This window comes from Stigmatopora nigra, chromosome 8 (genome assembly GCF_051989575.1).
Source record: "Stigmatopora nigra isolate UIUO_SnigA chromosome 8, RoL_Snig_1.1, whole genome shotgun sequence".
Lineage (NCBI taxonomy): Eukaryota > Metazoa > Chordata > Actinopteri > Syngnathiformes > Syngnathidae > Stigmatopora > Stigmatopora nigra.
The window spans coordinates 6,285,828-6,312,246 of record NC_135515.1 but is presented as its reverse complement, the minus strand read 5'-3'; the positions used below and the strand labels follow the sequence as shown (position 1 = coordinate 6,312,246).

General features: G+C 38.3%; 3 protein-coding genes across 4 annotated transcripts; all 3 read left to right on the top strand.

Annotated features, from left to right (window-relative positions):
• Positions 1-2,279: 2,279 nt before the first annotated feature.
• Positions 2,280-12,123, top strand: igsf10 (immunoglobulin superfamily, member 10). Its single transcript, XM_077723415.1, has 9 exons — positions 2,280-2,500; positions 2,957-3,086; positions 3,208-3,598; positions 3,781-4,533; positions 4,620-6,281; positions 6,385-7,581; positions 7,781-8,684; positions 8,882-9,251; positions 9,327-12,123. Exons 1-9 carry the CDS (start codon positions 2,292-2,294, stop codon positions 10,869-10,871), a joined length of 7,161 nt encoding a protein of 2,386 aa, XP_077579541.1. The 5' UTR covers positions 2,280-2,291; the 3' UTR covers positions 10,872-12,123.
• Positions 12,124-15,126: 3,003 nt separating this feature from the next.
• Positions 15,127-21,305, top strand: p2ry12 (purinergic receptor P2Y12). Of its 2 annotated transcripts, XR_013327212.1 has the most exons (4): positions 15,127-15,499; positions 15,833-16,084; positions 16,673-19,670; positions 21,164-21,305. XR_013327212.1 is itself a non-coding variant. In XM_077723179.1 (3 exons), exons 2-3 carry the CDS (start codon positions 15,845-15,847, stop codon positions 17,519-17,521), a joined length of 1,089 nt encoding a protein of 362 aa, XP_077579305.1. In that variant the 5' UTR covers positions 15,127-15,499; positions 15,833-15,844; the 3' UTR covers positions 17,522-20,392. The 2 variants fall into 2 exon arrangements, 1 of the variants encoding a protein (XP_077579305.1); XM_077723179.1 differs by lacking the exon at positions 21,164-21,305 and having other exon boundaries at positions 16,673-20,392.
• Positions 21,306-21,520: 215 nt separating this feature from the next.
• Positions 21,521-25,146, top strand: p2ry13 (purinergic receptor P2Y13). The gene is made up of 4 exons (XM_077723180.1): positions 21,521-21,653; positions 22,526-22,717; positions 22,896-23,285; positions 23,588-25,146. Exons 2-4 carry the CDS (start codon positions 22,538-22,540, stop codon positions 24,044-24,046), a joined length of 1,029 nt encoding a protein of 342 aa, XP_077579306.1. The 5' UTR covers positions 21,521-21,653; positions 22,526-22,537; the 3' UTR covers positions 24,047-25,146.
• The last annotated feature ends 1,273 nt before the right edge of the window (positions 25,147-26,419 follow it).

Below are 26,419 nucleotides of genomic sequence, written 5' to 3'. Positions count from 1 at the left end.
AGTGAAATGTTTTATAGACATGGAATGACCTAAATTCATATTTTATCGACAGGATTTTTTTAGAAGATCAGCAAAGTAACATGAGTAAGTAGACTAATATTTTGCTTACTTTCTTGCAAAAAATCACACTTGCTTCCCAGTATGATGTAATGCAATTCTACACTTCTACAGGGCTTACCAGCCTGCTGGGGAAATTTTGCTGAGTCACCGCTTTGGCTATGGTACTGATTATATATGAGGCAAAAAAAAAAAAAACAGTCGTTTGAATAAACGAGCACAGGAATTTCCGGTTAGATCACAATTTACATTTTACTGTTAGTTCACATTACTGCTGGTTTCTTTGAATCCTCCACCAATATTAAAAAAACAATTAAAAAACAGACTTCATAGCATTCACCAACCTAACTTGCACAGATATAGAAAATATCGTAAATCTATGTGATTCCCCTTCATCCCCTTTCAGCCTTTTAAGCTTCTTATTGCTATCTAAGAATAGGCTTAATGTTTCATTTATAGACGGGCCAGAACATAATTAACTCTGGCAAGGAGAAAAATCATCTCCTTTAGCAGATTAAAATTCACTTTGGCTCGAGGGGATCATCCCCAAATTCCGTATATTTTAATGAAATTATACACATATAAATGTGAATGAATGTGAAGGGATCAGAGTATTTGCATTAACAGGTGAAAACTTGAATATAAGTAGGGAGACATTGATTGTCAATGGACGTCTAATCCATTTTGAAAAGGCGATTGAAGTTTAGCGCCGTTACTGGCAGCCAATAAATTAATTGATTCCTTTTTTTTAAAGAAAAATACGACAAGGTGCTCAGAACAAAAAAAAACCTATAAAAATAAGCCTTATATTATTCACAGTGAACTGAATCAACAGATGAAATATCCACATTATCCTCTCATTCCAATCACATGAATCACCCATCCACACGTTTATATGAGAAGGCTATCTGATCCCTTTACGTATTCCCCTGCCGTGGCAGGCAGATTGTAAGATCATACTATCCATAAATAGACCTCTGATGTCTCGTTTAACCAAGGGGGAAAAAATGTCAGGTCAGAAATCAATTGAATAAATTGAGCTCCCTAAGGACATCTATCCATTTGGCTTCTGTTTGATACTTGAACTTTCTAACAATGTTGCTTAAGAAATAATTTGATTTAAGGTGCCACTTGCCGATTACACATATATTTCAACCAATGTTTCAACCTCCAGTCCAAACAAAAACATGATTTTTCAAATGTATTAGATTTTTGTTTTTGTTGAAACAATAGTAGAATCCAACCCATTTTTCAGATTGCTGTTTTTCATTAGCCTGTGATATGTTTTTAACTGGAAGATGATATTAAGGCCTGCCTGTGCTATAAAAGTGAAATATTAAGTCAATTTAAAGTTTTGCTTTTCTTCAGAGTGCTCCCTTGAAATATAGCAACATCAATGAAATACTGTTATTTTGGCAGCAATGAGTCGCTACACACTTCTGGCAAGATGTATCACTCCCAAAAGATGTGTGCTTTTCCAGCAGGCCTTATATTTCACAGCAACTCCAGGCTTACATTCAGGCAGGTTGCAGAGAAGAAGAGGGGGTGGGAGGTGGGGGGATATTGTTGGAAAAGCCCAAAAGGAGCTCCCAGCCTCAGGCGCTCCTCAGACATGCGCTCCACACTGAGCAGGCCCACCTTGGGAATTTTTCTGGAAGCTCACCGGGATTGAAAGTGGACCGCTTTCTTCTACTGGATCTGTATTTTCAGTGAAACGCCAGCAATTTTGCTATTTTTACAGGTGAGAGTACCATAACATGATTTTTATATATGTACATAAAAATGCTGTAAAAACTATATATTTTAGGACTGAACATGATAATAATATTGGCAGTGTTTATGACTCAGTTTAAAAGAAATTTAGGAAAGGGATTGTATATCACATGTGAAAAGATATATAGAAACCATTGTAACTAAATTAAAATTAAACAGGAATTTGACGAGATTGTTAGTAGCTAGGATATTTAGAGGTTTTCCACACTTGAAAATCATACAAATCAAAATATAATTGTTATTGCAGGTCTGTATTTTATATTAGCTCTTATTTGATTAACATTTTGCAGTTAACTAAAGCCACAGATTGTTGTGCAGCATGCACTCGAAAATAGCTTGTAAGAAGTTAACTTGCTCTTAAAACTTTTACTGGATCCATTTTGCTGCATTTTGGAAATAATTAGTCATCACAGCATTCTGTACATGTTTTTGTCTCTAGGTGGGTTGTGAGTACCAGACAAATGAGCACAATGGTCGCCTACTGTGGGTTTTACCTACGGAGGTGTCTGTTGGTGTCATTGATGTTGCTCTTGGCCACTGTTTCGCTGGTTCGAGGTAACTGCCCCACATCGTGCGTGTGCTCCATGCCCGTGGAAGTACACTGCACCTTTCGATACTTGAACACAGTGCCTGCCCAGATTCAGCCAGATGTGGAAATAATTAATCTTGGGTGAGTTCACAAATTGAATTGGAAGGTTACAGTATCCACAATTTTTTTTTTTCTCAAGCACATAATTCTATGCCATATCATTATTTCACTTGATGGCTGCACCTGCGCCTATCTAGGGTACGACTTCCAATTGGTTGACATCGTTACATTAGGAGAGATTTCTTTAAAAAGATAAGCTTCAAATGGTGCATTTAACTTGTGGGGCTACCCTTTAATTAACTGCTTTTGGTAAATTAGACCTTTGCCTTATCATTTTGTTCTTTGAGGAGTAAAGAAGAGGTGTACTCACCTGTAGATCTTGTGTCCAATAGCTAATGCCATTCAATGTATGCTAGAGTAATGTTTTAGCACAAAGCAACTATGCAACGTTTGTGTAATAAAATACCACAGCTAAAACATAAATAATACAGAAATTAAGAACATTTCTGACAATGTATGGTATTGTTCTGTTTGCAGGTACAACAGCATTACGGTCTTGCGCATAAATGCATTTTCAGTGCTGAGTAAACTAAAAATACTAATGCTGCACAGCAATCTTATCCACAGTATGGAAGATGGAGCATTTCAGGACCTACAATCATTACAGGTAAACATTTTAACTTGCCAAGTGAAGAACTGTTGTGAACTTTACCAAAGACGATCAATTTAATAATAATATAATGGTCTGTATAGAAATAATCCTGCTTTTCAATGTATCATCTCTCAAGGTTCTGAAGATGTCCTATAATAAAGTCAAAGAGCTCCACAAACAGACATTCAAAGGTCTGAAAAGTCTGCAGCGACTCCACATGGACCACAATTACATTGACTTCATTAGCCCAGATGCTTTTTATGGTCTAACTAATTTACAGTTGGTCCAATTGGAGAGCAACCACTTGCAACAGCTCCACCCTGATACCTTTACTACCCTGAGATACAGCCAGGTATTCAAGGTATCTTCAGTGAGGACCATCCACCTTTCTGACAACTTCCTTACGAGCCTGCCTGCAGATATCTTTTCTGGGTGCAGCCATCTTGAGAATCTTTTCCTCCATGGCAACCATTGGGCATGTAATTGTCATATGAATTGGTTCCCACTATGGAATCAGATGCACACAGGTCAGTAGAATAGCTTGCTTGAATATTTATGCTTATCTTAGGTGACATGACTGCTTATTTAGAATCAAATGATGAATTAGCTTCTTATATGAATGATAACATTTTAGAGTACCTTATTATGCTACCCATTTTTTTAATATGTTCTCTACAACAGACTAAGAATTACACTCAAATGTTTCTAGGAGTACTGAAATGCAAGCGTGACACAAGATATCCCCAAGGCCAGCTTTGTCCTGTTTGTGAAAATCCAACCCTTCACCACAACAGACCCCTTTTCTTTCTTCCAAGTGAGGCTTACACTTGTAAAAAACCTTGGATTGAACCCCATCTCAAGCAGAAAAACATCAGTTTGGATGAAATGGATTTCACTCCAGTTCTTCCAAAGGACTTAATTGCACCACTCGGCTCCATACAAATGAACTTGACAGATCAGTTTCACAATGATGCCAACTTGTCGTGTACTGTCCAGAAGCCATCTATATTAGAGAATTTCTCTCTCACCGTAGAGGATGACAAAATCAGCACACTTACTACTAAGATGTCTACATATTTGGTTTGCAATATTGGCCATGAACATATCCAGAATGTTTGGCAAATTTTGGCATCCTATAGTGAGTCTCCCATGAGACTTGAGAGAGGATCTTTGTTGACTAAAAGTCCTGAAATGGTGTACCAATATACTCAGAAGACGATGAGTGGGGATGAGCTACACACAAACATTGATGCCAAAATCAAAGCCATTCCAGCATGGCTGATGCAAGATGAGGTTAGTTTGCAGCTTGACCGTACAAGAACTACTTTCTCTACTCTGCATATCAAGTACCAGTCTGTCATCACTTCGAGATTGGAAAGCACAATCCCTAGAAATGACCACTATTCCTGGACAATGATAAAGAAAGACAATGAAACCAAGACTGAGCACACCACAATAACAGGTGGGCATGGAGTTGTTCTATTCAAAATTGTCTACTGCATTGTATTTTTTTTAAATGAGTATAATACATAAACTTTTTCCATGCAGGTGGGGTTATACAGTTACACTGTGAAGTGCAAGGAGAGCCAAAGCCTTTGTTGGAGTGGATATTACCTGATCAAATTAAGGTGCGAGCCCCTTATGCAAGCGAGGACAATCGGATCATAATTGACACAAATGGAAAGCTCACAATTCGCGGAGCGGATCCCTTAGACTCGGGCCTCTATCGCTGCATTGCCACAAACTATTTGGATGCTGACATTCTGGCTTTTCGTGTGACAGTTTTGTCCCCCAATGTCGAGGAGGCAGATATCAACGGTGTCCACATTTCCCAGAAAAGTGGGGATCATATTCTTTTAGATTGTAGCAGCTCAGGAAGTCCTAAGGCCTCGTTGCATTGGATTCTTCCAGACCACTCAATATTGGAATGGTCTCAAGGGAATTTGAAGGTGTATGAGAATGGCACCCTACTGATAGAGGGGCTCACTGCTAAGGACCAAGGTTTTTATAGATGTTTAGTTTCTAATAACTTGGGAGTTGACCTCCTTGTTACTCAGATTTCTTTAAATGAAAGCTCTGAGATGGTGATTGACTTTGATAATGACGGATCAGGTATGACAATCGAGAATCAGGTAGACATCCTTTCCTACAAACCATTTGATAGGGCGTCCCAGAAAGCAATAGCCAGACCTTCAGACCGACGTCGTCCCGGTCTACGATCACCGGGCAGAGGCAGTTCAGGAGCTCGAAGGGGAAAGGGGAGGCGTCCCATTAGCCACAGACGCATATTTGCCAATAGGGTGTTTGATAAAACAATTAGCAAAGTGGATCCGAAAATATTTGCAGAATTTATCAAGAACAACCAAGATGGAACAATAGAAAGTAGTAGAAAGATAAAGATAGGAAAAAAGTCGAAGACTGTTTTTTCAAATGATAACGAAATTGGCTCTGGTGAGGTAGATAATGACAGTCTAATTTTAATTTCTACAGATTTGCCAACAACATATAACCCTCAAGACGGTACTGTATTTGTGAAGGAGACTGTAGACTCTGAAATAAAAATTACAAGAAACAGTGGTGAAACTGAAAATTTAGAAACAGAGTTCATGCCAGTCCAGGAATCCTTATTTACTTACAGTCCCGTTAAGAATAAAAGAGAAGGTGTGACATATGATGACCGTTCACCCAGTACATCATCCTTTCTTTTTGACAAAACTACAGTGCTTTATCCCTTCAAGAGTATCGGCATGTCCGAAACAGATTCTTCCCAAGAAACTCAGCTCCAGTCCTCTGGAGAGCATCTTTCAAAACCAGAGACATCCACTGAGGTGTTTTCATTTACCACTGATCCTAAATTTGCTCTAATGAGCGATAGTACAGACCCCATAGAGCTTTATGTCCACTCAGATCAAGAAAGCCAATCAACCATTACTGCTGTCACCACTACAGAGAGACGAAATGATAAAATCACCTTCCATACCACCCAAACGATAAAATCCCCATCTTTAGGCTCTACCATCATCTCCAAGCAGCATATTCATATAATACCACACAAGAAAAGCCGAGGAGGTGGGCGTCGAAGAATTTTCCACAATCGTGGAAGAATCATTAAACCTAAAAGGATTACTGACATACAATCCATTATTAATAAACTCATGCAGCCTTCTGAGCGGAATACTACAATACCATACAGAATTGAAATGACAACCGGTAAGTTTTTTTTTCTTTTTACTCTTCCTGTCTGTCTAACAAATATATTTATTTTTTCAATACAACCACCTAAGATGTAATTGATTTTTTTTTGCAACCACAGATATGGAACTTTCCACACCTACTTCGCAGTTTGGAGCAAGAGCACCAACCAAAAAGATACAGAGCAGAACAAGAAAGCTAATCACTCCAAAAACATTAAATAATACTCAGACTGTCATCTTAACAACATTCCCTGCCACTCTACCCACTTCCACATCACACCTACCAAAACAATCGGAGGCTCAATCGCCAAACACGAGAATAGAAACAAGAGTCACATTGTTTGATGACGAGTATGGAGATTTGTTCTCTGCAGATTTTGATCCATCATATGAAAAGCCTACCGCTCAGCCACTAACTACAATGACTCCAACATTATATTTGAGGTCTCTGACCACTGCTGAAACACCACTTCAATCACAAACTCTTGCATCCCCACCTACAGTAAAACCACACCAAGAGGAATATACGGAAAAAGAATTAGCATATGGGTCTGGTGGGCTTCTAGATGATATACCTAAACGAATATCTGGTAGAAACCGGGGGCGCCCAGAACAAAGAAGGAGACCTTTTAACAGACACAGACCCTCAAATAAATTTAAAACTACACAAAAGTCTACGATGAGCTCAACTAATTTTTTTGACAACAGAAAAACAACTATTAAAACCACAATTCAAACAACTTTAATGCCGCAAAAAAGTGCCTCCAAATTTCCAATATATACACCATCAAAAGAAATTGACAGAACCACAGATACATGGAAGCAGGAGGTATATGCATATAAGGATGTCGATTGGGACATGTATTATACCACAAAAGCACCATTTGGTCATTCGAATAGAATTTCTACATCTGATAGATCTTACACAACTTCTCGAAACAGAGGCATCAATTTTAGACCTCCAACACAGAGATATATTGCTCACACTGAAACAACAAGGAAACCTACAGTGCAAAGTGGCGCTAAAGAGAGTGCAGAAAATGGCATTTCTGTTGAATCATTGACCACATACACAACAGAAGAAGACTACATTTACAGTTATAACAGAAACAGTGTAAAAAGTGGTCTTGTCACAGCCAGTCCCTCTGTTGCCAGCACTCAACCAACTACTATGCTCATGACCAGAAAACCCAAAATACTTGGTGGCAATGCAGCAAGCTTTACAGTTTTTATCAACTCAGATGCCCTACTACCATGTGAAGCTGTTGGAGACCCTTTGCCAGTGATATCCTGGAAACACTTCTCTTCAAGCACAGGTAATACAGAGATATTATGTATGTGGCTTTCTCATTTTATCTTGGTATCATCAAAAATTCTGCCTCAAGACAATAATTAGCCAATTATTTAAGTTGGAAACATTGATAAACTTAAAATCCTTGTATTTTCATTTATTTTGATTTTTTCAAGAATTATGTTACAATGGTTTTCTTGTTTATTTTTTCCTACACCATCTAGGAGACAATGTTGCCATTAAAGGAATAATGGGCAAGCTTGAATTGTTGAGCAATGGCACATTGTCTATACAGAAAGCCAACTTTACGGATCGTGGCCAGTATATCTGTATTGCAGAGAATGATCATGGGAAAGACAAGCTTATTGTCACCCTGTCTGTGGTAGCATACCCCTCACGTATATTAGAACCAAAAATGAGAGAAGTGACGTATCATGCTGGAAAAACTGTGGAGATCAAATGTAAGGCGGATGGCCAGCCCACATCCACGATATCCTGGATTCTAGCAAACCGGACCCAAGTAAGAGGACAGAGCACACATAATGAAAGGGTGTCAGTGAGTGCTGTTGGGACTCTGGTTATTAGCCCAGTGTCTGTTTTTGACAGAGGTCATTACAAGTGCATTGCTAGTAACCCGGCCGGAGCTGACACTGCCACAGTTCGCCTGCATGTGATTGCTGCTCCTCCAGGTATCTTGGAAGAGAAACGACAGCAGGTTAAGGCTGTTTTAAAACAAAACCTATGGCTGCCCTGCACAGGTCAAGGTAGTCCTCAGCCTAGGATTCATTGGGTGCTACATGATGGTTTGGTAGTCGATTCAAATACATTTGCCTGGGACAAGAGGATATCTGTCCATGATAATGGAACTCTTCACATTCAGGAAGCGTCTTCGATTGACAATGGAAAATATGAATGTATTGCAACCAGCTCAACAGGGTCAGAGAGAAGAGTGGTGACTCTGACTGTCGAGAGACGAGAATCTACACCTGAAATAGTGACTACATCACAGCATCTAACTGAGATGTATTTTGGTGATCAGCTCAAACTAAACTGCTCAGCAACTGGAAAGCCGAAACCCAGCATCATGTGGGGATTACCATCTAAAGCAATGGTTGACCAAAGGCATAGGTAAGATTTCCGCAAACTCGGGTAATTGTGTAAAAAAAAATTAAAAATATGTATATATGTATATATTTTTTGTCTCAAACAAGTGCATTCTCTGTTTTCTTTTGCTTTTTAATGCTAAAATGTAGAAAATGTTCATAACATACTATACACAGATTAAATAATGATTTTCCGCCCTTTCATTTGATCTCATTTCTTAGTGTGAGCACCAGAATCACAGTCCTGGAAAATGGTACGCTAATAATCAATTCTGCAACTGAGAAAGATGGAGGGGACTACCTTTGCATGGCTAAAAACAAAAATGGTGATGATGTTCAACTCATGAAGGTGAAAGTGTCAATGAAGCCGGCAAAGATTGAGCAAAAGCCCCAAGGTTTGAAGAAGAAAGTTATGTATGGTAATGACTTGAAGGTCGACTGTAAAGCATCAGGAGCTCCAAAGCCAGAGATCTCCTGGGGACTCCCAGATGGCACTGTTGTGAACAGTGCTCTTCAGGCTGATTCCTCCAGCGGAAGAAGTAGAATACGACGCTACACTCTGTTTGAGAATGGAACGCTTTATGTAAACCAAGTAAGTCAACTCCACTGTATTTTTCCTTCAAATTTATTTTTCCTGATCTTGAATTTATGTGCATTTTTCATCTAGGTTGGCATGTCAGAGGAAGGACACTACACTTGTGTTGCTGAAAACAAAGTGGGAAAAGATGAAATGCATGTTCATATCACCGTGGTGGCTGCTCCTCCCAAAATACGTCAGGACAGTGAGATTTATGCCAAATTGAAACCCGGAGATAATATCCGCTTTGACTGTGAAGCAGTTGGTGAACCGAAACCCAGGATCATGTGGATGTTACCCAACAATGACGTCATAGCAGCATCGAATGAGCGCTACTTGATGCATGTCAATGGCTCTTTGGATATAAGAAAAGCAAAACCAATTGATAGTGGGGAGTATATTTGTATGGCTCGCAACCCAGCTGGTGAAAAAAGAAGAGTTTACAAACTTGAAATTGGCCATAACCCACCTGTTATTAATGGTTTTCATCAAAATAGGACTGTGTTGAAAGATTTCTCGAGTAAATATGCCAGGAAACTCATCGACTGTACCGCTGAAGGCAATCCAACTCCAACTATCACATGGATAATGCCAGATAATATCTTTCTGAGGGCTCCTTACTTCGGTGGTAGAATTAATGTCCATCATAATGGAACCTTAGAAATACGTAATGTACGTCCTACTGATACGGGAGAGTTCATTTGCATGGCGGCAAATGATGGAGGAGAGTCTGTATTGGTCGTACAGCTCAAGGTGACCAATATGCTACGAAGACCCATTTTCAAAAACCCTTTCAATGAACGGATTGTCTCTCCATTGGGGAAAACCAATGTTCTCAACTGCTCTGCCGATGGACACCCAAAGCCACATGTCTTCTGGATCCTACCAAACGGAACACGGCTTACCAGTGGGTATAATGCCCACAGGCTTGTAAATGACGATGGAACTTTGGTCCTCCATAACTCGCGCATTGAAGATGGTGGGAAATACCGTTGTGGTGCAAAGAACATAATGGGCTACATTGAAAAGCTTATCATTTTGAATGTGGGGCAGAAGCCTTACATCCTGACAAGGCCAATGGGCATTATACGCACTATGTTTGGGGATCCACTATTCCTTCACTGTCTTTCTGACGGAAGTCCAAAACCCAGGATTTATTGGACTCTTCCTCTGGGCCACACTCTCAACACGCCTCAAGTCCTGGGGCGCTACACTTTGCGAGAGAATGGTACTCTAGTTGTGCATGACACCACTCTCCATGACCGAGGGAACTATATCTGCAGAGCCCGTAATGATGCGGGAGAGGCCGTACTAAAAGTCCCTGTTGTTATTATTGCCTACCCTCCACGTATCACTACAATGCCACCCCCGACTTTGAATTTAATGGCAGGGACACCTATTAGGCTGAACTGCGCTGCAACTGGTATACCGAAACCAGAGATCAGCTGGGAGTTGCCGGATCACTCCATTATGTCAATGGCACAACAAGGGAGACAGTTGGGAAGTGAACTTCTTCACCCTCAGGGTACACTTATCGTCCAGAGGCTCTCGGTCTACAACTCTGGGACATACAAGTGTGTGGCCAAGAACTATCTGGGGTCAGACCTCAAGTCTGTACATGTGCATGTACTGTGAAAACTAAAAAAGGAAACAGGATTTACATACATTCGGATCTGCAGGCCCTCTTGTTTGTGAGGCTAAGATTACAGTATGTACAGTACATTGTTTTCGACAGTTTGCTGATACTGAATGCAACAAACTAGGACTGAAGTCAAACAAACAAAAATCTGTGACGGTAGGTATTGGTTATTTTAAGTTGGAGCTGAACGTCCGGAAATATATCACATAGCTGGTACACATTCATGGGGGAATTCTCTAGGAACAAACGTTTCATGCATTCTAATCTAAAATAATTATAATGAGGGTTTAATGCTAGCCACACACTGATATAATAAGCAGTTCTGTCAGTAGCTTTTCCCTTAACTGCCAATTAAAAAGCTCAACTATGAATTTCTTGGATAATTCTCGCAGGATCAAACGATTAATAGTATTACATGGATGGAGCTTTATTTTTATCAAAACTGTAGTTAGATAGATTGTTTTACACTGGATACAGAAAGTTAATAACAACAATACACCATTGCATTATACAGTCATTAAGGCTGATTCATTTATTCTTTTCAGTGTGCAGTTACAATAATTTTAAAGACTTTAGATTGTGTTGTACACAAAAACCTATAGTAATGTTATACATTATGCCTAAAATAATACCGTATATCTTTGTGTAATACCTACTAATGTATGGGACAAAAATAAACCTTTAACTTGTCATAGTTTGGGGATATGTTATTTTCATTATTTTACTTTAATATGTATACTATGATCACAATTTAGCTGATTATACTTGTTATCTGAAATGTAGCTAGGATTTTCATTGTATTGAAGCAAGAGTTGGATATTAGTACAATTGTTATTTGTGTTTCATAGACTGAAGAATTAGTGTGGTGGCGTTGATGGTGGGCGGATACTATTGAATTGAATGTAGAATACTCGCTTAATGCTTTCTTATGGCAGCACAATTTAAAAGACCCACATTGTGTTTTCCTCCTCAAACAGCTTATCATTCATACCATATGTTCATTGAGGATTAGGTCATTTATTTTTTCAGGTCTTGCAAAAATAAGTGTTTTATTTAGCTTTCACAATTATCATTTTTTTTAAATGCAGTCTTCCATTTTAATCCTTCAAATTCTGAATTCATAGAGGAAAATTGTATTTTGAAATATGGTTAATGTGTGGCTACTGAAAGGAAGTGTGTGTTTTGTCTGGAAGTGTAACCACAACCGCTAAAATGAGACACTGAATAGAAAGTTACACTAACGTCAGGTCAAATAAACATGCAGTATTTTTGCTCAGAATGACGTAAGGTGTGTCTTGGCCACATTGTATTCTGTGGAAGGATCAGTCCTGAGTGTGTTGTTGCTACTTACAGTACTTTTCTGCTATATAGTTTTGATGCTGAACTTGGCAAGATATTCACATAAAGGTCTACAAAGGATCACCTCCCAAATGTAGCTGCAACCCCAAAGTAGACGTGGAAAATCAGTTACCAAACATTTGACACACATTCACTGATCCACTGAGAAACATAGAGTAGAGTTAAGTGTGCGTAGTTGTCTGTTCGCGCCGACGATATAATTTCACACCACACTTGTACAATCCTCACTTCACCCTTTTAGCCACAAGTAAGATTTTTGCACATCTTTAGGGCAAGTCTTGTCATGCTGTGGTCATCACAAACACCCCAAAGCCATTTATTCTTCAGGCAGGCCATTCTTTCTTATATGTTTTTGTCTTCTTGTGCTTATTTATATACACAAAGTCCCTATATATAACAATCTCACAAGTTATAGTTTCAACAGTAAAACATAATTCTTCTTAAAATTACAAACATTGATGTTAAATATACCTGTTTCCATACAAGTATTTTCAAAAACTGAATATAAGGCTTATTAACTGGATACTATTTGTTGTACAGGAATGTATTATAGATTGTGCAGGTGTACCTATTGACGTGACCATTGCATGTGAATGGCTCTGTATGCGCAAGTTAACTGATGCGTTGTGAGTCCACACAAGCGTCTCCTGAGCACACAGAGACACGGTGTCAAATATGTGAAATATCTCAGCCTGAGCAGCCTCTCAAAGGGAGCTGTTGTCTTTTTTGTCTGCTGGAAAACCACATCTCCACATCCTGCCATAGCGAGCACACAGGCAGAAAGATGATTGGACAAATTGTCAAAGAGCATTGAGATTCCTCACCACAGCAAGGCAAATGTGAGGAGACATTTATTGGGAGAGACCGTTAAAGGAGTAGAGATGATATACGGTACATGGTATATATTATTTTCGTCAATGTCAATGCATATTTGAGTATTCATGAAATGTAGGGTAGTACTTGAGTGGTTTGGAAATGATTGTTTGTGTTTTGTAAATTGTTCTCCTGGAAAGTGTCATACAAAAGAGTCATTATCTCTTTAGAGTTAAACATATGCTGCATGACTGGCCAGATTAGGCTGTTCCATTTGTACAACAAGTAGACTGAGCACTAATGCAAAATGCAGACCTGTGCCGTGAGTCATTATTGAGCCAAAAACAAAGCAGTTGCTATGTGGTTGGGATGGAACTAGCGACATCATCCACTTGTAGACAGGAAGGCCCAGGATCCAAATGGATCCGGTCATCTCTAAAATCTGGATCGAACAAGTCTCAAGGGGCTTAGGAGAACAAAGATGGCCATTGTTGGGAACCAGCAGATCAGAAATTAAATGTGGGTGTTATGAGTCTTAAACATATGACATTTCAATTGTAAGAAATCAATGCAACAGCCTAGGAATAGATTGACAGGAGAGAAATAACAGCATGGTTGTTTACCACCACTGCTTTTGTTATTAGAAGGTTTCCCAATTGTTTTTTTTTATATATTTATATTTTTTTGCTGTTGATACATTTGATGAACATTACATTTTTGTCATTTAGAAAGATGCATAGTTTTGGGTAAAGTTTGCACTTATTTTTTAATGCTATCCAATAATTCATTATTTGATGATAGCTCATATATTGCCAAGGCAAATTTAATTCATACCCACACAAGTGCAGGAAAACTATTTAAAACCCACAAACTACATGTGAACCCTGTGTATTAATACCGTTCCTAATTATATTAATTATCCTTCAGTGGTTAAAAAAATATCACATTTATGCTTTAACCTGTATTTGCCAATGTAAAGAAGAACCCAAGATGTTACCAGTCGGTCATAGTGGTCTAGTAACCTTAAACTGTCCAAACAAAGGCCGGCCCACACATTTGAACTCACTACATTTATGACCTAACCGAGGCGACGCATGGATGCAAAAGCCTGGTAAACCAACACGGACCACCTTCTGTGTGCTCAAAGGTTACGTCGACTTGTCACAATGACAAGATGATTGACTGCTGGCTGTTTTTTCTAACGGGTGAGAGGTCGCAATTTGTCACTGCACAGATGATGGAGCGACATGACTTGTATTTGTTTGAACAAAATCCACTCGTTGTCATATTTTCTATCTTTTTTTGTTTTACCCACTTTTGTTTTCCTGCGGGAAGAAGATGAAACTTCTTTGCTTCCTCTTTCTATTTGCTGCACTTGTTTATCCTGAAAGGGAACACAAGACCTTGTGGTTTGACAAGTGGTATTGGTGAATCAGGTCAGAGGGTGTTGTGGGAGGTTAAGAAAAGTGTTGCAGTGAGGAAAAAGCATTATATCCCTGAAGAGGGTGGCTGACTCGAAATGGATATTCAAGCCAGTTATCTGTTCCTCAATTCATTCCTTTTTTTTTGGCAGATTTTCACATGTGCATGTCTGTATGCCAGTTTATTTTGTGAAGGAGACAGGACTGTGATTTGTTGGCTACCAAGCCTGGGTAATTTTACTTGACCATAAAGAGGAGATTCGTAAGTGAGAACCACTTACATGAATACAGTGTTAAAGATGCCAACAAGTTGATTCAATTCATGCTTTGTTACCATTTTTTGGGTCTCACTTGATTGACAATGATAATGTCTTTGACTTGACTATAAATTCATGACACTTGACTTGATAATTAGCTTTATTTGAAGAGAACTTTTGAAATACAAGTGATATTGTAATGCTGAATTCATTCTTTTAACGTTTTCGATGTGTGTGTCTTAATATTCATGCAGCCATTTATAGTTCTACTTTGAAAGCATATGATACCTGCAGTATTTATACCATGTTGGATCTCTGCGTGCATAGGTGCTAAATAAGGAAGGAAATGATGCTGACAAGCTTTGTTTTGCTCAGACAGGGGAAGTTTCAGCATTTCTACTGGTTCTTGCAAACAAAACAAAAAAAAACACATCTTGATGATCATGTAATGCAAAATAGAAAAATATCCCATTCAAGACTGTGGCTATTTAGTCTCCTCTTGGCCAGTCAAATAGACAAGCAAGGGGAAAGTAAGCATTCTAATGTATTGTTATCTGCCGACTCAATTTCTTCCTGTTGCCTTTTTTGCCAGTTGTTTTTTTTTTTCAATGGTCCTTAGCATTTCACATAACAGGGAAGCGAAAGCAGAAGCAAAGGCAAAAGAGAGACGGTGAATGTCAAGATATACTGCAGCCTCCAAAGTGGATTTTCTGTAGTTCTCTACAGCAGATGTAGCAGACTTCTCAAGACATCTTCAGGAGACGACTCCAGCTGGTCAGTGAATAAGTAACAATAGTCTTAAAGTGTGGGTTGATGAGTGATGTCAGAAGAGTGGAGTAGTACATGCTTGAATAAATGCTCAATGCTTAATCCAGCTGTTACCCAAGACTAGTTTGTGTTGCATTTGCATTTTTATACATTACTGTATCAAAGTTTTTAATTCGACCATTGCTAATGTAGCTTTAAATGTCTTATGCATTCCATTTTTAATATTTTCTTCCCACTTTATCAAAGGTCTAGACCATATTCATGTATACTGTTCAGAATACAAGTTTTGTTCTGACATTATGCCAGATATAAATAACAGTGAATTGCATTATTTTTCAGACCGCTCTCCTGATGGCCACAAACACGACTTTTTTCCAAGGCAATCACAGCACCTTGACCTGCTCCCGAGACAATGTCTTAAAGACGGTTGTTTTCCCCATCCTCTACTCAATCATGTTCCTGGCAGGGCTGTCTCTTAACGGCTTGGCGGTGTGGGTGTTCCTGCGCATCCCCGCCCGCTCCAATTTCATCATCTACCTAAAAAATATTGTGGTTGCCGATGTCATAATGACCCTCACGTTCCCTTTCAAGGTGAGTCTCTTAACTTTTTTTTTTAATCAATGCCCCTAAGAGAGTCTTTATTTAGTAAAAATTAAATACTGTAGGTTCAAAATTACCTTTGCAAATTGGCATGTCTGCTCCCAAGAAAATATATTACTTGAGCTTGCCACATTATAAACGTGACATGCAGTATAGACTAAGGCGAGAGATAGTGTAGTAAATGGCAGTCTGACATTTCACATAGGAATATAGTCATCTTAAAGATTGATGCAGCTCTTAAAAGACCGTGGCCAAAAACATTTTTATTTTTAGCTCGAGCTTCTAAAAGTTATTTCCCTTTTGATGGCTTTTACTGTCCTGCAATCATTTAAAATTCATATGAAAACCTCAACAAATCAAATGACAGTTTATGCAAGATATTTTTTTTTTGCTCTTAATGTTGTACTGATTCTAATTATCAACTTATATCACCCAGGGGTGGTAGTTAGTTGATAATTTGTATAGTACTAGTCTCCTGCAGTGAATGGATGGGACACATAGACAATTTAGCAAATCGGTGTGTAGTTTTACCTAATGGAGAATTTAAACATATCCTGGATGCAATCTACGTTGCTGCAGGTGTTATCAGACTCCAACGCGGCATCCGTTGGCCTTCGAATATTCGTGTGCAGGGTCTCCTCAGTCCTTTTCTACCTCACCATGTACATCAGCATCCTATTCTTTGGCCTCATAAGCATTGACCGCTGCAGAAAAACCCTGGCGCCGTTCAAAGGCACCAACGCCACAAGACTTGCCCGCAGGAAATACCTCTCCGCCGCAATGTGGATATTCCTCCTGGCTCTCTGTTTACCCAACGTGATCATGACCAGTAAGACGCCGACTTCCCCATATTTCAAGTGCAACGATCTGAAGGACCGCGCTGGGCTATTTTGGCATGTGGTGGTCAACCATGTGTGCCAGGTCATCTTCTGGGGAAACCTCGTCATTGTAATCTTATGCTACACTCTAATCACCAGAGAGTTGTATAAATCCTACTCGCGCACCAAGGCACACGGCCCCGGGGGGTGCAGGACATCAACCAAGCAGAAGCAGCAGGCTAAGAAGAAAATGAACACTAATGTTTTTGTGGTCCTGGCTGTGTTCTTTGTGTGCTTTGTGCCATTCCACTTTGCCCGAGTGCCGTACACCATGAGCCAAACTCGGGATGTCCTCTTTGACTGCCAACTCAAGCTTTTCCTCTTCCAGCTTAAAGAGGGCACACTCTTTCTGTCATCCCTCAATTCCCTTTTGGACCCCCTCATCTACTTCTTTCTTTGCAAGTCCTTCAGGATCACCCTGTTCAAGACCCTCAGGCTGCCCCCTGGGACTTGCAGCTGGTTGCTAGAGAGGGGCTCAGAAACTGATTCGAGCAACACTGCACTCAGAGAAGCATCTTTCTCTGCCAGAGGTGAACCGGTAGGGTGTTAAGGCCTCTAAACCACTGAGCTACAATGTGGGCTCTACTTTGGTTCTTGAAATTGTCATTTATTTTTTAAATTGGCTTTATTTCTTTGTGTCTTGTGGCTGCGAAATCCAATGTAGATAATGAGCACTAATAATACTCTCTAATAGTTACCAACAAAAAAGGAACAACTAACAGACATTTTAAAATGTTCCATTCTGTTGTATATTGTAATTTTTTTAAATGCCACTGTAGGCCTTTTTGCCAAACTTTCAACTTCCAAGTTCACATTTTAGGCCACCTTATTGAGAAACATAAAGCACACATGTTGTTTTTTAATAACATAGTTCATACCTATTAAAAAAAAGTATTCCAATCGGGCTACATTAACATTAAACAAGACTGACTTTAAAATTGGTCATAAAAAATCCCTCTACCTCTGCTTTTTGAGTTGGCAAATCCTGGATGGGTAGCAGCTGCCCTCGGGTGGCTCAGGAATGTATTACATAAAATATCTTCATTGTGCCAATCATTTTCAAGGACTGATCAAACACCGGGGCACCACAATATATAATATTACTTAATTCATCTATCGTTCATACTACATTCATCAACATCCCAAAACACAACATAACCCTCCTGAAGCCGTATCGTTTTAATATTTCTATCATTTTGCAAATACAACATACAAAGACCAAAGTAAACATTGTGAAATGAATCAGATGTGAGGATTTTCATCTTTTTTAAGGCAGTAATTTTACACAAAACCCTTGTATTTGATCATATAGGTAGACCAATAGAAATGAATTTCAAAGGTATTGATTGCTATTTTTCTATATTCAATGCAATAAAGAAATCCCAGTTGCTGCCTTTTTTGCCCTTTTTGCAGGGGTGATACAAATTGGACATAAAAAGTGAATTATAAAATTTCTGCTCTGACAGCAGAAACTTTATGATGCTATTGTAAAAGCTTATTGCACTGTATAGTTTTCATTTTGACGTTTTATTTTATGATTTTTATTTCATTTTATTTTTTGCTGTTTACAATAGGAAAGGGAGAAAGAAAAAAAATTCTTGCTCTTTTATTTGACTTCTGTTGTTCCCGTCACACAACTTTTAATTGCATAAACAGCTTTACAAGGTTAACCTGAAGAGGAATGTGATGCAGTAGAGATTAAAAATGTTTTTGGAAATTAAAACTTATATAATGATTAAATAGGAGGCTTCAAAAATAACATTGTGCAAGATTTCATACATACATGTTTATATGTAATCACATTATACATTGAATTTTGATAGATGTCATATTTTAACATGATAAATCCTCACATTAAAACATTTTTAATTTGTAAATCAGATGGATTACTATGGGAAAGTGAAAGCTGCCAAAATCAATTCACATCAAATTCATTGACTGCCACTGATGGACGTCCAATCCATTTTGATTGAGACTTCCAATATGTTGAAAGTCTCTTACTGTCAGTTAAAGTTAAATAAGAGCATTCACTGCCACCCATTTATTTTAAATAGGACATCTATCCCCCATTCTTAAAGCATAAAATTAACCTAGTGTCTGCCAAATTGAATTCCTAATTTTGATGTAAAAATAACACTTAAGTGAGTCTCGAACTTCAAATTGGATATTATGTTACATGGACAAGTTCAATAGACAACAATAAAGCACAGTATGCCAATTGGTAGCAGCAGGTTAGTCTTGAAATTGCTCTGCAGACAGCAATAAACCACATGGAGCGGCGCATGTCCATATTGCTCTCCAGACAACAGTAAAACACTAACTCATTGGTATCTGAATAGCTCCATATGACTGTGCAAACCACATCACTACTCTGATAGTTAATACAGTCATATCTGACATCCCAGAATATCCAGACCGTCACTGTTATGTAGATGACAGTCATCCTCTTGTACAGCAATTATTAGTCAACTGATAATGTGTAACTATGTCTGTTATGGAAGATACTTTATTATGAATAATATAGGTGTCTAAGAAAACCATTATAATACATATATGTACACTTACAGCATCACACAAAAACAAGTTTGCAGTATGTGGGTGACCTTATGTAGAATCAGCAAAGAAGGGGCGTACGGGAAACATCTGTCAAAATGAAGCAATGCAGTTTAACGACCACAAAATTGCACAATAACTCTCGGGTAAGGATCAATCAAATGTAGAATATATTATCTTTGTTTTATACTGTGCTTTGAATGTGAAGGATTTCAAGGGCTGAGTTTAGCATTTTATGTTAAACAGTTTCTAATTTTCTGATTGGTGAATGTGTTATGGCCTATTTTAAGTAGTAAGTTATTTATTTGTATGTTTTTTATTTGGGTTTAGTTTAGCAAACCTAGGCATGATACAAAATATGAGAAATAATACTTCTTTGTTAGGTGTACTGCACACATTTTTTTGTATATGGATTTGCTCATTACTTCAATCAATGGTGTTTCCCCCAAAAACAAGACACAATGATAGCTAGTATGTGGACATTGAGTCAACTATGAGGTTACTAAAACTCATAACTGAAATAAGGAAGGTTGTTCTGAAGCAGTCTATTCACATTGTGTTGTAAGAGTGTCATTCATATGCAAAAAAAATGTAAAAAAAAAAATACAGGTTTGCCTCATTACCAAATGTGACGTTTAACAGTTGCGCCAGTTTTTTTTTTTCAACTGTTTGTCATACTAGGGAAGTTATACTTTCATATGGAGTGAACTTTAAAAGAAAGTGTAAACCCTTTGAAACCTCTACCCCAGTTTTAGTTCTTAACTCTGTCACTAACTTCTGATTTGAAGCTCAAACCTAAGAATTATGATGTATGAATAAGTGCAGTTTTATCAAGCAAGTTTGCCAAACCAGGTAAATTCCAACATTTGTTCTATTTCTGGTTTCCCACGCAAACTCAAAAAAAAATTGCATATTTTTTACCAGCATTGTTTACTTTTAAAGTCATTGGTTTTGTGTTGGCAAGTGCACATGATGTTATTAAGCTGTTTTACCGAAGGTAAAGGTTTTACTTCTTAGAAGAAGCATAATATGCATATTTATTCAGTATATGCAGTTCTCTAAACCAGAGTTTTTCCAAAAGACTTGTGCCTGAGGCTTTCAAATTGAAAAAATATATAAAATAAATGACTAGTTGTATAAATGCCATTAAACCTTAATTTGAAATCTTTAAAATGCCTATTTGAAAACTCATCTTTGGATTTAAATCAGGGGTTTTATTTCATTCATCTCAATTGAAGCCCATGAGATAATATTTTGCGTCCCCCTATTTGACTTTATTGTATAGTATCATTGTGTCTGTGTATATTTTAAACAAAAAATATATACAAAATACAATCACTAAAAAACATTTAAAAATATTTTATTAGTCAATTTTCACCAGGTTCGGCATGACAAACATAAAATTGTATGTATTTTCCAAATTATTTGTTAGTTGTGTGGTACAGTCTTCAAAAACCATCAATTTAAGTACAATAGCACTGTCTAATTAATTAAAAACACATTCAAGGTCACATTTTAACCCTATCCTTTCTACAAGCCCCTTGTTTCCTGCTGTCATTCCTGGTCCAATTCCAACCACCAAAGTCACACAGGAAAATGTGCATGTCATGTTCTCACAATGGGGTCATTTTATTTTTAGAAGGGAGTATCCTGAAAAGCAGAAGCACAATTTTCATTATAATTGCAAGAGAAGAAAGAAGGGCACAGTTTAGGACGCTGTGCAGGAGGTCCCCGGGCAAGGGTGCCCTGGAACTAGCTTGTTGGTTGCCCGTCATCTGGCACAAATGAGTGCCAAACTCTTGGTGAAGAATCGGGACAGGAAGTAAGTAAGGGAAGTCTTTTTTACTGACAGGAAACCTGGCAAAGTTGTTGAAGGGGCCAGAGGACAGTAGCTCCAGAGACAACTCATGCACAAATTCAATACAGACTTATTTCAACCATTGTAACACCCATTAATATTCTATTGGGGTTTTTTTGTGTCACTAACTTCCTACAGATTGATGAGGATAAAGCGGAATCGGATATTTCACTTCTTCCTTCTGAAATATTGTGACTTCCCATCATTGCCTTACATGTTCTTCGACTTTTACTGATGCAGCACACTTTTTTATTGCTCTCAAAGACATAAGGTAAGAATTCAGCATTTCAAATTACTATTAACTAAACATAACTAGAATGTAGGTTAAGTCACAGTAACATGTGTATTTAATAATACTTTATTTAGTTTTACTAATTGTCTAGTTTTATATAGATTTATCAAGGGAAATTTTGAAAAGTTTAGAATCCCTTTAACCTGCATTGCTTTGAATGGCATAATTTAAGTAAATTAGTGGTGTGAATACAAGTTTCATGCTTACTGTTTCTATATTCTATATAACAAGTAACTATAAATAATCAGATTTTATGATCACATGTTTAAAACCGTGTGCTACATACTGTTGATATGATGGTTTGTACATGAATAACACTAGACTGTTGAACATTGTGTAGTGCTTTTTTTGGAGGCTCTTTCAATTTTGTCTCTGTATAAATACTGTAAGTCCTTGATGATGTAGTGGTTCATCTGCTTCACCTGAGTGTGGAATCGATTCCCACTCATTGGCAATGTGATTGTGAATGCGAATGATTGTCTGTCTCTGCTTGTACTCTACAACTGACTGGCGACCAGTTTAGGGTGAGAAAGCCTCACCACCCGGAAAATGATAAGTTGTGTTTAAAATGTATGAAATAATGAAAATAAATACTCTACCGCATATCATCACATGTCAAACTTGTGCCGCATTGGGTCCTGGTATTTGTTCCAACCGATCCAGTGCCAACATTTTAACCAATCAGGTGTCTTGTAAAATAAATAGTACCTGACTGTAATTAACTGATTACACTTGCAAAATGTATCCTCTTGTTGAGTTCGAATGAAAAACCGGCACCCACTGCGGCCCTTTGAAGACCGGTTTGACACCATATTTAGTAGGTTAGTAATACAACTTTTTTTCCTCACTAGGCAAACAATAGGATGGCATTGCCCAACAACACCACCGACAAGTGTCAACGGGATCTCACCATAACCTCAGTGGTCTTTCCCACCCTGTACAGTATCCTCTTCATATGTGCCCTGCTGCTCAATTTATTGGCGGCATGGATTTTCTTCAGTATTCCTAGCAAATCAACCTTCATGGTCTTTTTAAAGAATCTGGTGAGTAGTAACTTTATTATATATGCACAAATACACACAAAGTTTTAGATCAGTGCATTTTGTAGTGGCTCAGCTCTTGTCGCATACTTGCAAAGCAAACATGAAAACTATTGACATATTGAAAATTTAAAGCGGTCATTTATAGTTTATATCTGTATGTTGTCTTTTAAAACAACAGGTCGTAGCTGACTTATTAATGACATTGACGATCCCCCTCAAAATACTGACAGACGCCGGTGTGGGTTCAAGTCCACTCCGGGCTTTCTACTGCCGTTACTCAGCCGTTCTATTCTACATTACCATGTACATCAGCATCATCTGGCTGGGCCTAATCAGCCTGGACCGCTACCTGAAGATAGTTCAGCCATTTGGACAGGGTACTCTACAGAAGGTCTGGTTCAGCAAGGTGCTGAGTGTTGCCGTGTGGGCGGTCATGTTATCATTGGCGTTACCCAATGTGATACTAAGCAACCAACCGCCACGCATCTCTAATGGAAGGGTCAAGTGCACCTCCATGAAGAACGAGATTGGCCTACTCTGGCATGAAGGATTCAGTTACTTCTGTCAGGTGAGAATAATACTTCATTATTCACCCATGAGTATTTTAATTGGAGATTCTATAACCTTCCGATGTATTCAAAGTTCTGGCTTTACAAAGATAATTGTCATCTTGCTGACTTCCATAGCATTTTACGAGATGTTGTTGGTAAATTACATCCTGTCTCTCAATCTTCTTTGTTTACTGATTTAGTTGGTCAGTATTTTAGCTTATTATTAGGTACTCAACAACTTTAATATGGCAATTTGCATAGCACGATGAATGTGTGCCAGTGTATCATTTTATATTTCTTTCTTTGTGTTTTCCTACAGGTGGTCTTCTGGGCAACGTTGACCCTAATGGTGTTCTGTTACACTTTCATCAGCAAGAAAGTGTATGAGTCATACAAAGCATCAAAAAGCAGCTCAAAGGCAACTAACTACAAAACCAAAGCCAAAGTCTTTGTGGTGGTGGCTGTGTTCTTCATCTGCTTTGCTCCCTACCACTTTGCACGGGTTCCCTACACTCGGCAACAAGTCAGCAAAACCAAACAGCAGTGCCGAGTGAATGGGCTTTTCCTAGCCAAGGAGACGACGCTGTGGCTGTCGGCAACCAATGTGTGTCTGGATCCGCTCATTTACGTGTTTCTGTGCAGCATGTTCAGGAAGAAACTCACAGCTGTCCTTCGACGCAAACCCGTATACAAAGGAGACTCTCCTACTGCCACGACCACACAGCTAGAGATGTCACAAATGGCAGGCCGATTGGTGAGCACAGGGCCACCAAAGTAATACCAAAACTAGTGTCTAATACGCTGTATCCCATTAGATGTAAACTGTTTGGAAAATGGTGAGGAGCTTTAAAACAGAAGGTGATAAGTTAGATGTTAGTCATGCTGTCCAGTTCTGATAAAACTTCTGCGATATACATCCTATATTCAAGGCTGTCGCTTGTACGCTTGTAATTTCAACTACAATTTGTGCTAAAATTTTGTCCTCCTAAAACATACTGAATAGTTAGTTTTTTTTTTGTTTTTTTAGGAGCAGAGGCAATACACAGGTTCATCCATTATCAATGAATTAATGTTCTCTAAATATATATATATATTTTTATAAAAGAAAAATTGTCAATTTACACCCGTTTTAGTCGATATGTCACGCTGACCAGAGAGATGAATTGAGGAGGGAAAGCTGATACGTGGTGGTGTCGTGGGGAGAGAGACAGGGGGATACTGCCTCATTAACCGACATGGGATTACACGCGAAGCCCTCTTGCTTCTGCTTTAAGTTTCCAAAAAAAATGTTTTTCCTGTTTTTGATATTTTTTGATAAAGTCTATGTTGTTTTGGGCATTGTGGGATCCCGGTAATGGACATATTGTGGTATTGGTCCTTGCTAAAATGAAAAATCCACTCATTCTCAGCACATATTTTCAGATTTCCTGTATTAAGAAGAATCTTTAAAAAATACTTGGAACTCTGTACATTGTGAAAAAGAAATGCAAAATATACCTTCTTTACAAATCAAGCAACAAGAACATAATAGCCAATGTTGATGCAGGAGAGAATGAATCTCACTGCAGCAGATTGTAACAATGACCATGCTTTTCTTGCCACACAACACAAGACATGATGTCAAGTGTACGCAAAGACATTGTCAACTTCCTGGAATCTAATCTCCTTGGACCGACATTTTCCTTCGGTTAAGTCGAGGCAAATATTTATTCAGCACTTATGCACACATCCATTGCCACCAGTTAAAAAAATATACCAACCTACTCTTTTTGCTTTGTAAATGTGTTTTTATGTTCTCATATTTGATACAAGGATTATGTATATTATGTTGTGGATATGAAGTGATCAACCTGTCATCAATATAGCAAATTGGCTGAATTTGTCAAATGTCTTGGACATATTTTCCTAAGCTGTGCAAAATGTGTCATGCATGTTGCAGTAGGCTATGGTTTGTGGTGGTGGTTTTCTTAGTAAGTACATTATGTATGCATGTGGGGCACAACCTTTACCATGATGCGTGAGTAGGTGGCAATAGTCTGGGTTTGACAACCCAGACTGCCTTCCTCCTCTATTTGAGTTTGGTTGGAGTGAAACCAGCTTTAGTTTATTTTCTAGGCCTCATCATTTATCGGCATAACATACTGATGTGCCACCTCCAACTTTGCCGACCACTAAAACCAAATTTAAGGTTAGCGGAAACAGATACAAAAGATAGAATATGTTCTCGAGTATAATATAGGGCACATTTTTCATATGTAATTGGTCTTAAGCCAGGGATAAAAAGACTGCAAGCTATTGATCAGGCATACATTTAATTGACAAAAGCAGCAAGAAACTAAGAGGCATCAAAGTAGAATAAATTGACTTGTTTTTACAGCACTACTTCTTCCCTTAGCAATTTTAAAGACATTTATAAACTAGTTGTGGGTGATTAATGCTACCTTTCACCTGATTTACAATCTTCTCTGCATGTAGATTTGATTAATGCAATAATGAGTTATGATCTTCCTCCATCAAACTATGTATTGGCTTTACTGCAGAGGCTGATATTTGGTCAGGAAATTAACGAGCTATTTGCTGCGACCCGAGTTGCAGTTACTGGAGCCAGAAAAAAAGGCCGTTTGTCACCACCGATTAAATCCTGTGACAGCCATGACCATGAGTTATGAGTAATTCTAAATGACATTCATGGAAATAAAATCAACTCTGCAGATAGTGTTGCTTGGCATCGTGTACACGGACACAGGTAGAAGTCGGGAAAGTCAATACAGATTGGAAATGTTGTACAAGGACTCCGCCTGGCACTTCATGTTAACAGAATTTGCATGTTTCTGCATTTGTGCAGTCATCCAACCATGTTTGAGATCAGGTTTGCAATGCAAATATTGTGTATATTGTTTTAAAAATAATCCTGTAATACTAAATCAAGAGCAGGATTTTATATGCATAATAAGTTAAGTCAATTATATTGATAAGAGTTTCTGCTTTGGGGGCCACATTACTGCCAACCTAATCTCATTATAGTCGCCACTAGGGAGCCACATTTTTCACAAAGTCACTTGCCCTTAGAACAAAACTCCATACTTTTATTCTTGACTGTCCTGCATACCTTTCTAAAATCATTCCCTAACTTATTTTAAATGGATCCCAA

Excerpts from the sequence above, each read along its gene's own strand:
- igsf10 (XM_077723415.1), top strand. The coding sequence starts at position 2,292 with ATGAGCACAATGGTCGCCTACTGTGGGTTTTACCTACGGAGGTGTCTG. Across the intron at positions 4,534-4,619 it reads TGAGCACACCACAATAACAG|GTGGGGTTATACAGTTACAC; the intron begins GTGGGCATGGAG and ends TTTTCCATGCAG. Across the intron at positions 7,582-7,780 it reads ACACTTCTCTTCAAGCACAG|GAGACAATGTTGCCATTAAA; the intron begins GTAATACAGAGA and ends TACACCATCTAG.
- p2ry12 (XM_077723179.1), top strand. The coding sequence starts at position 15,845 with ATGGCCACAAACACGACTTTTTTCCAAGGCAATCACAGCACCTTGACC. Across the intron at positions 16,085-16,672 it reads CCCTCACGTTCCCTTTCAAG|GTGTTATCAGACTCCAACGC; the intron begins GTGAGTCTCTTA and ends ACGTTGCTGCAG.
- p2ry13 (XM_077723180.1), top strand. The coding sequence starts at position 22,538 with ATGGCATTGCCCAACAACACCACCGACAAGTGTCAACGGGATCTCACC. Across the intron at positions 22,718-22,895 it reads TGGTCTTTTTAAAGAATCTG|GTCGTAGCTGACTTATTAAT; the intron begins GTGAGTAGTAAC and ends TTAAAACAACAG. Across the intron at positions 23,286-23,587 it reads GATTCAGTTACTTCTGTCAG|GTGGTCTTCTGGGCAACGTT; the intron begins GTGAGAATAATA and ends GTTTTCCTACAG.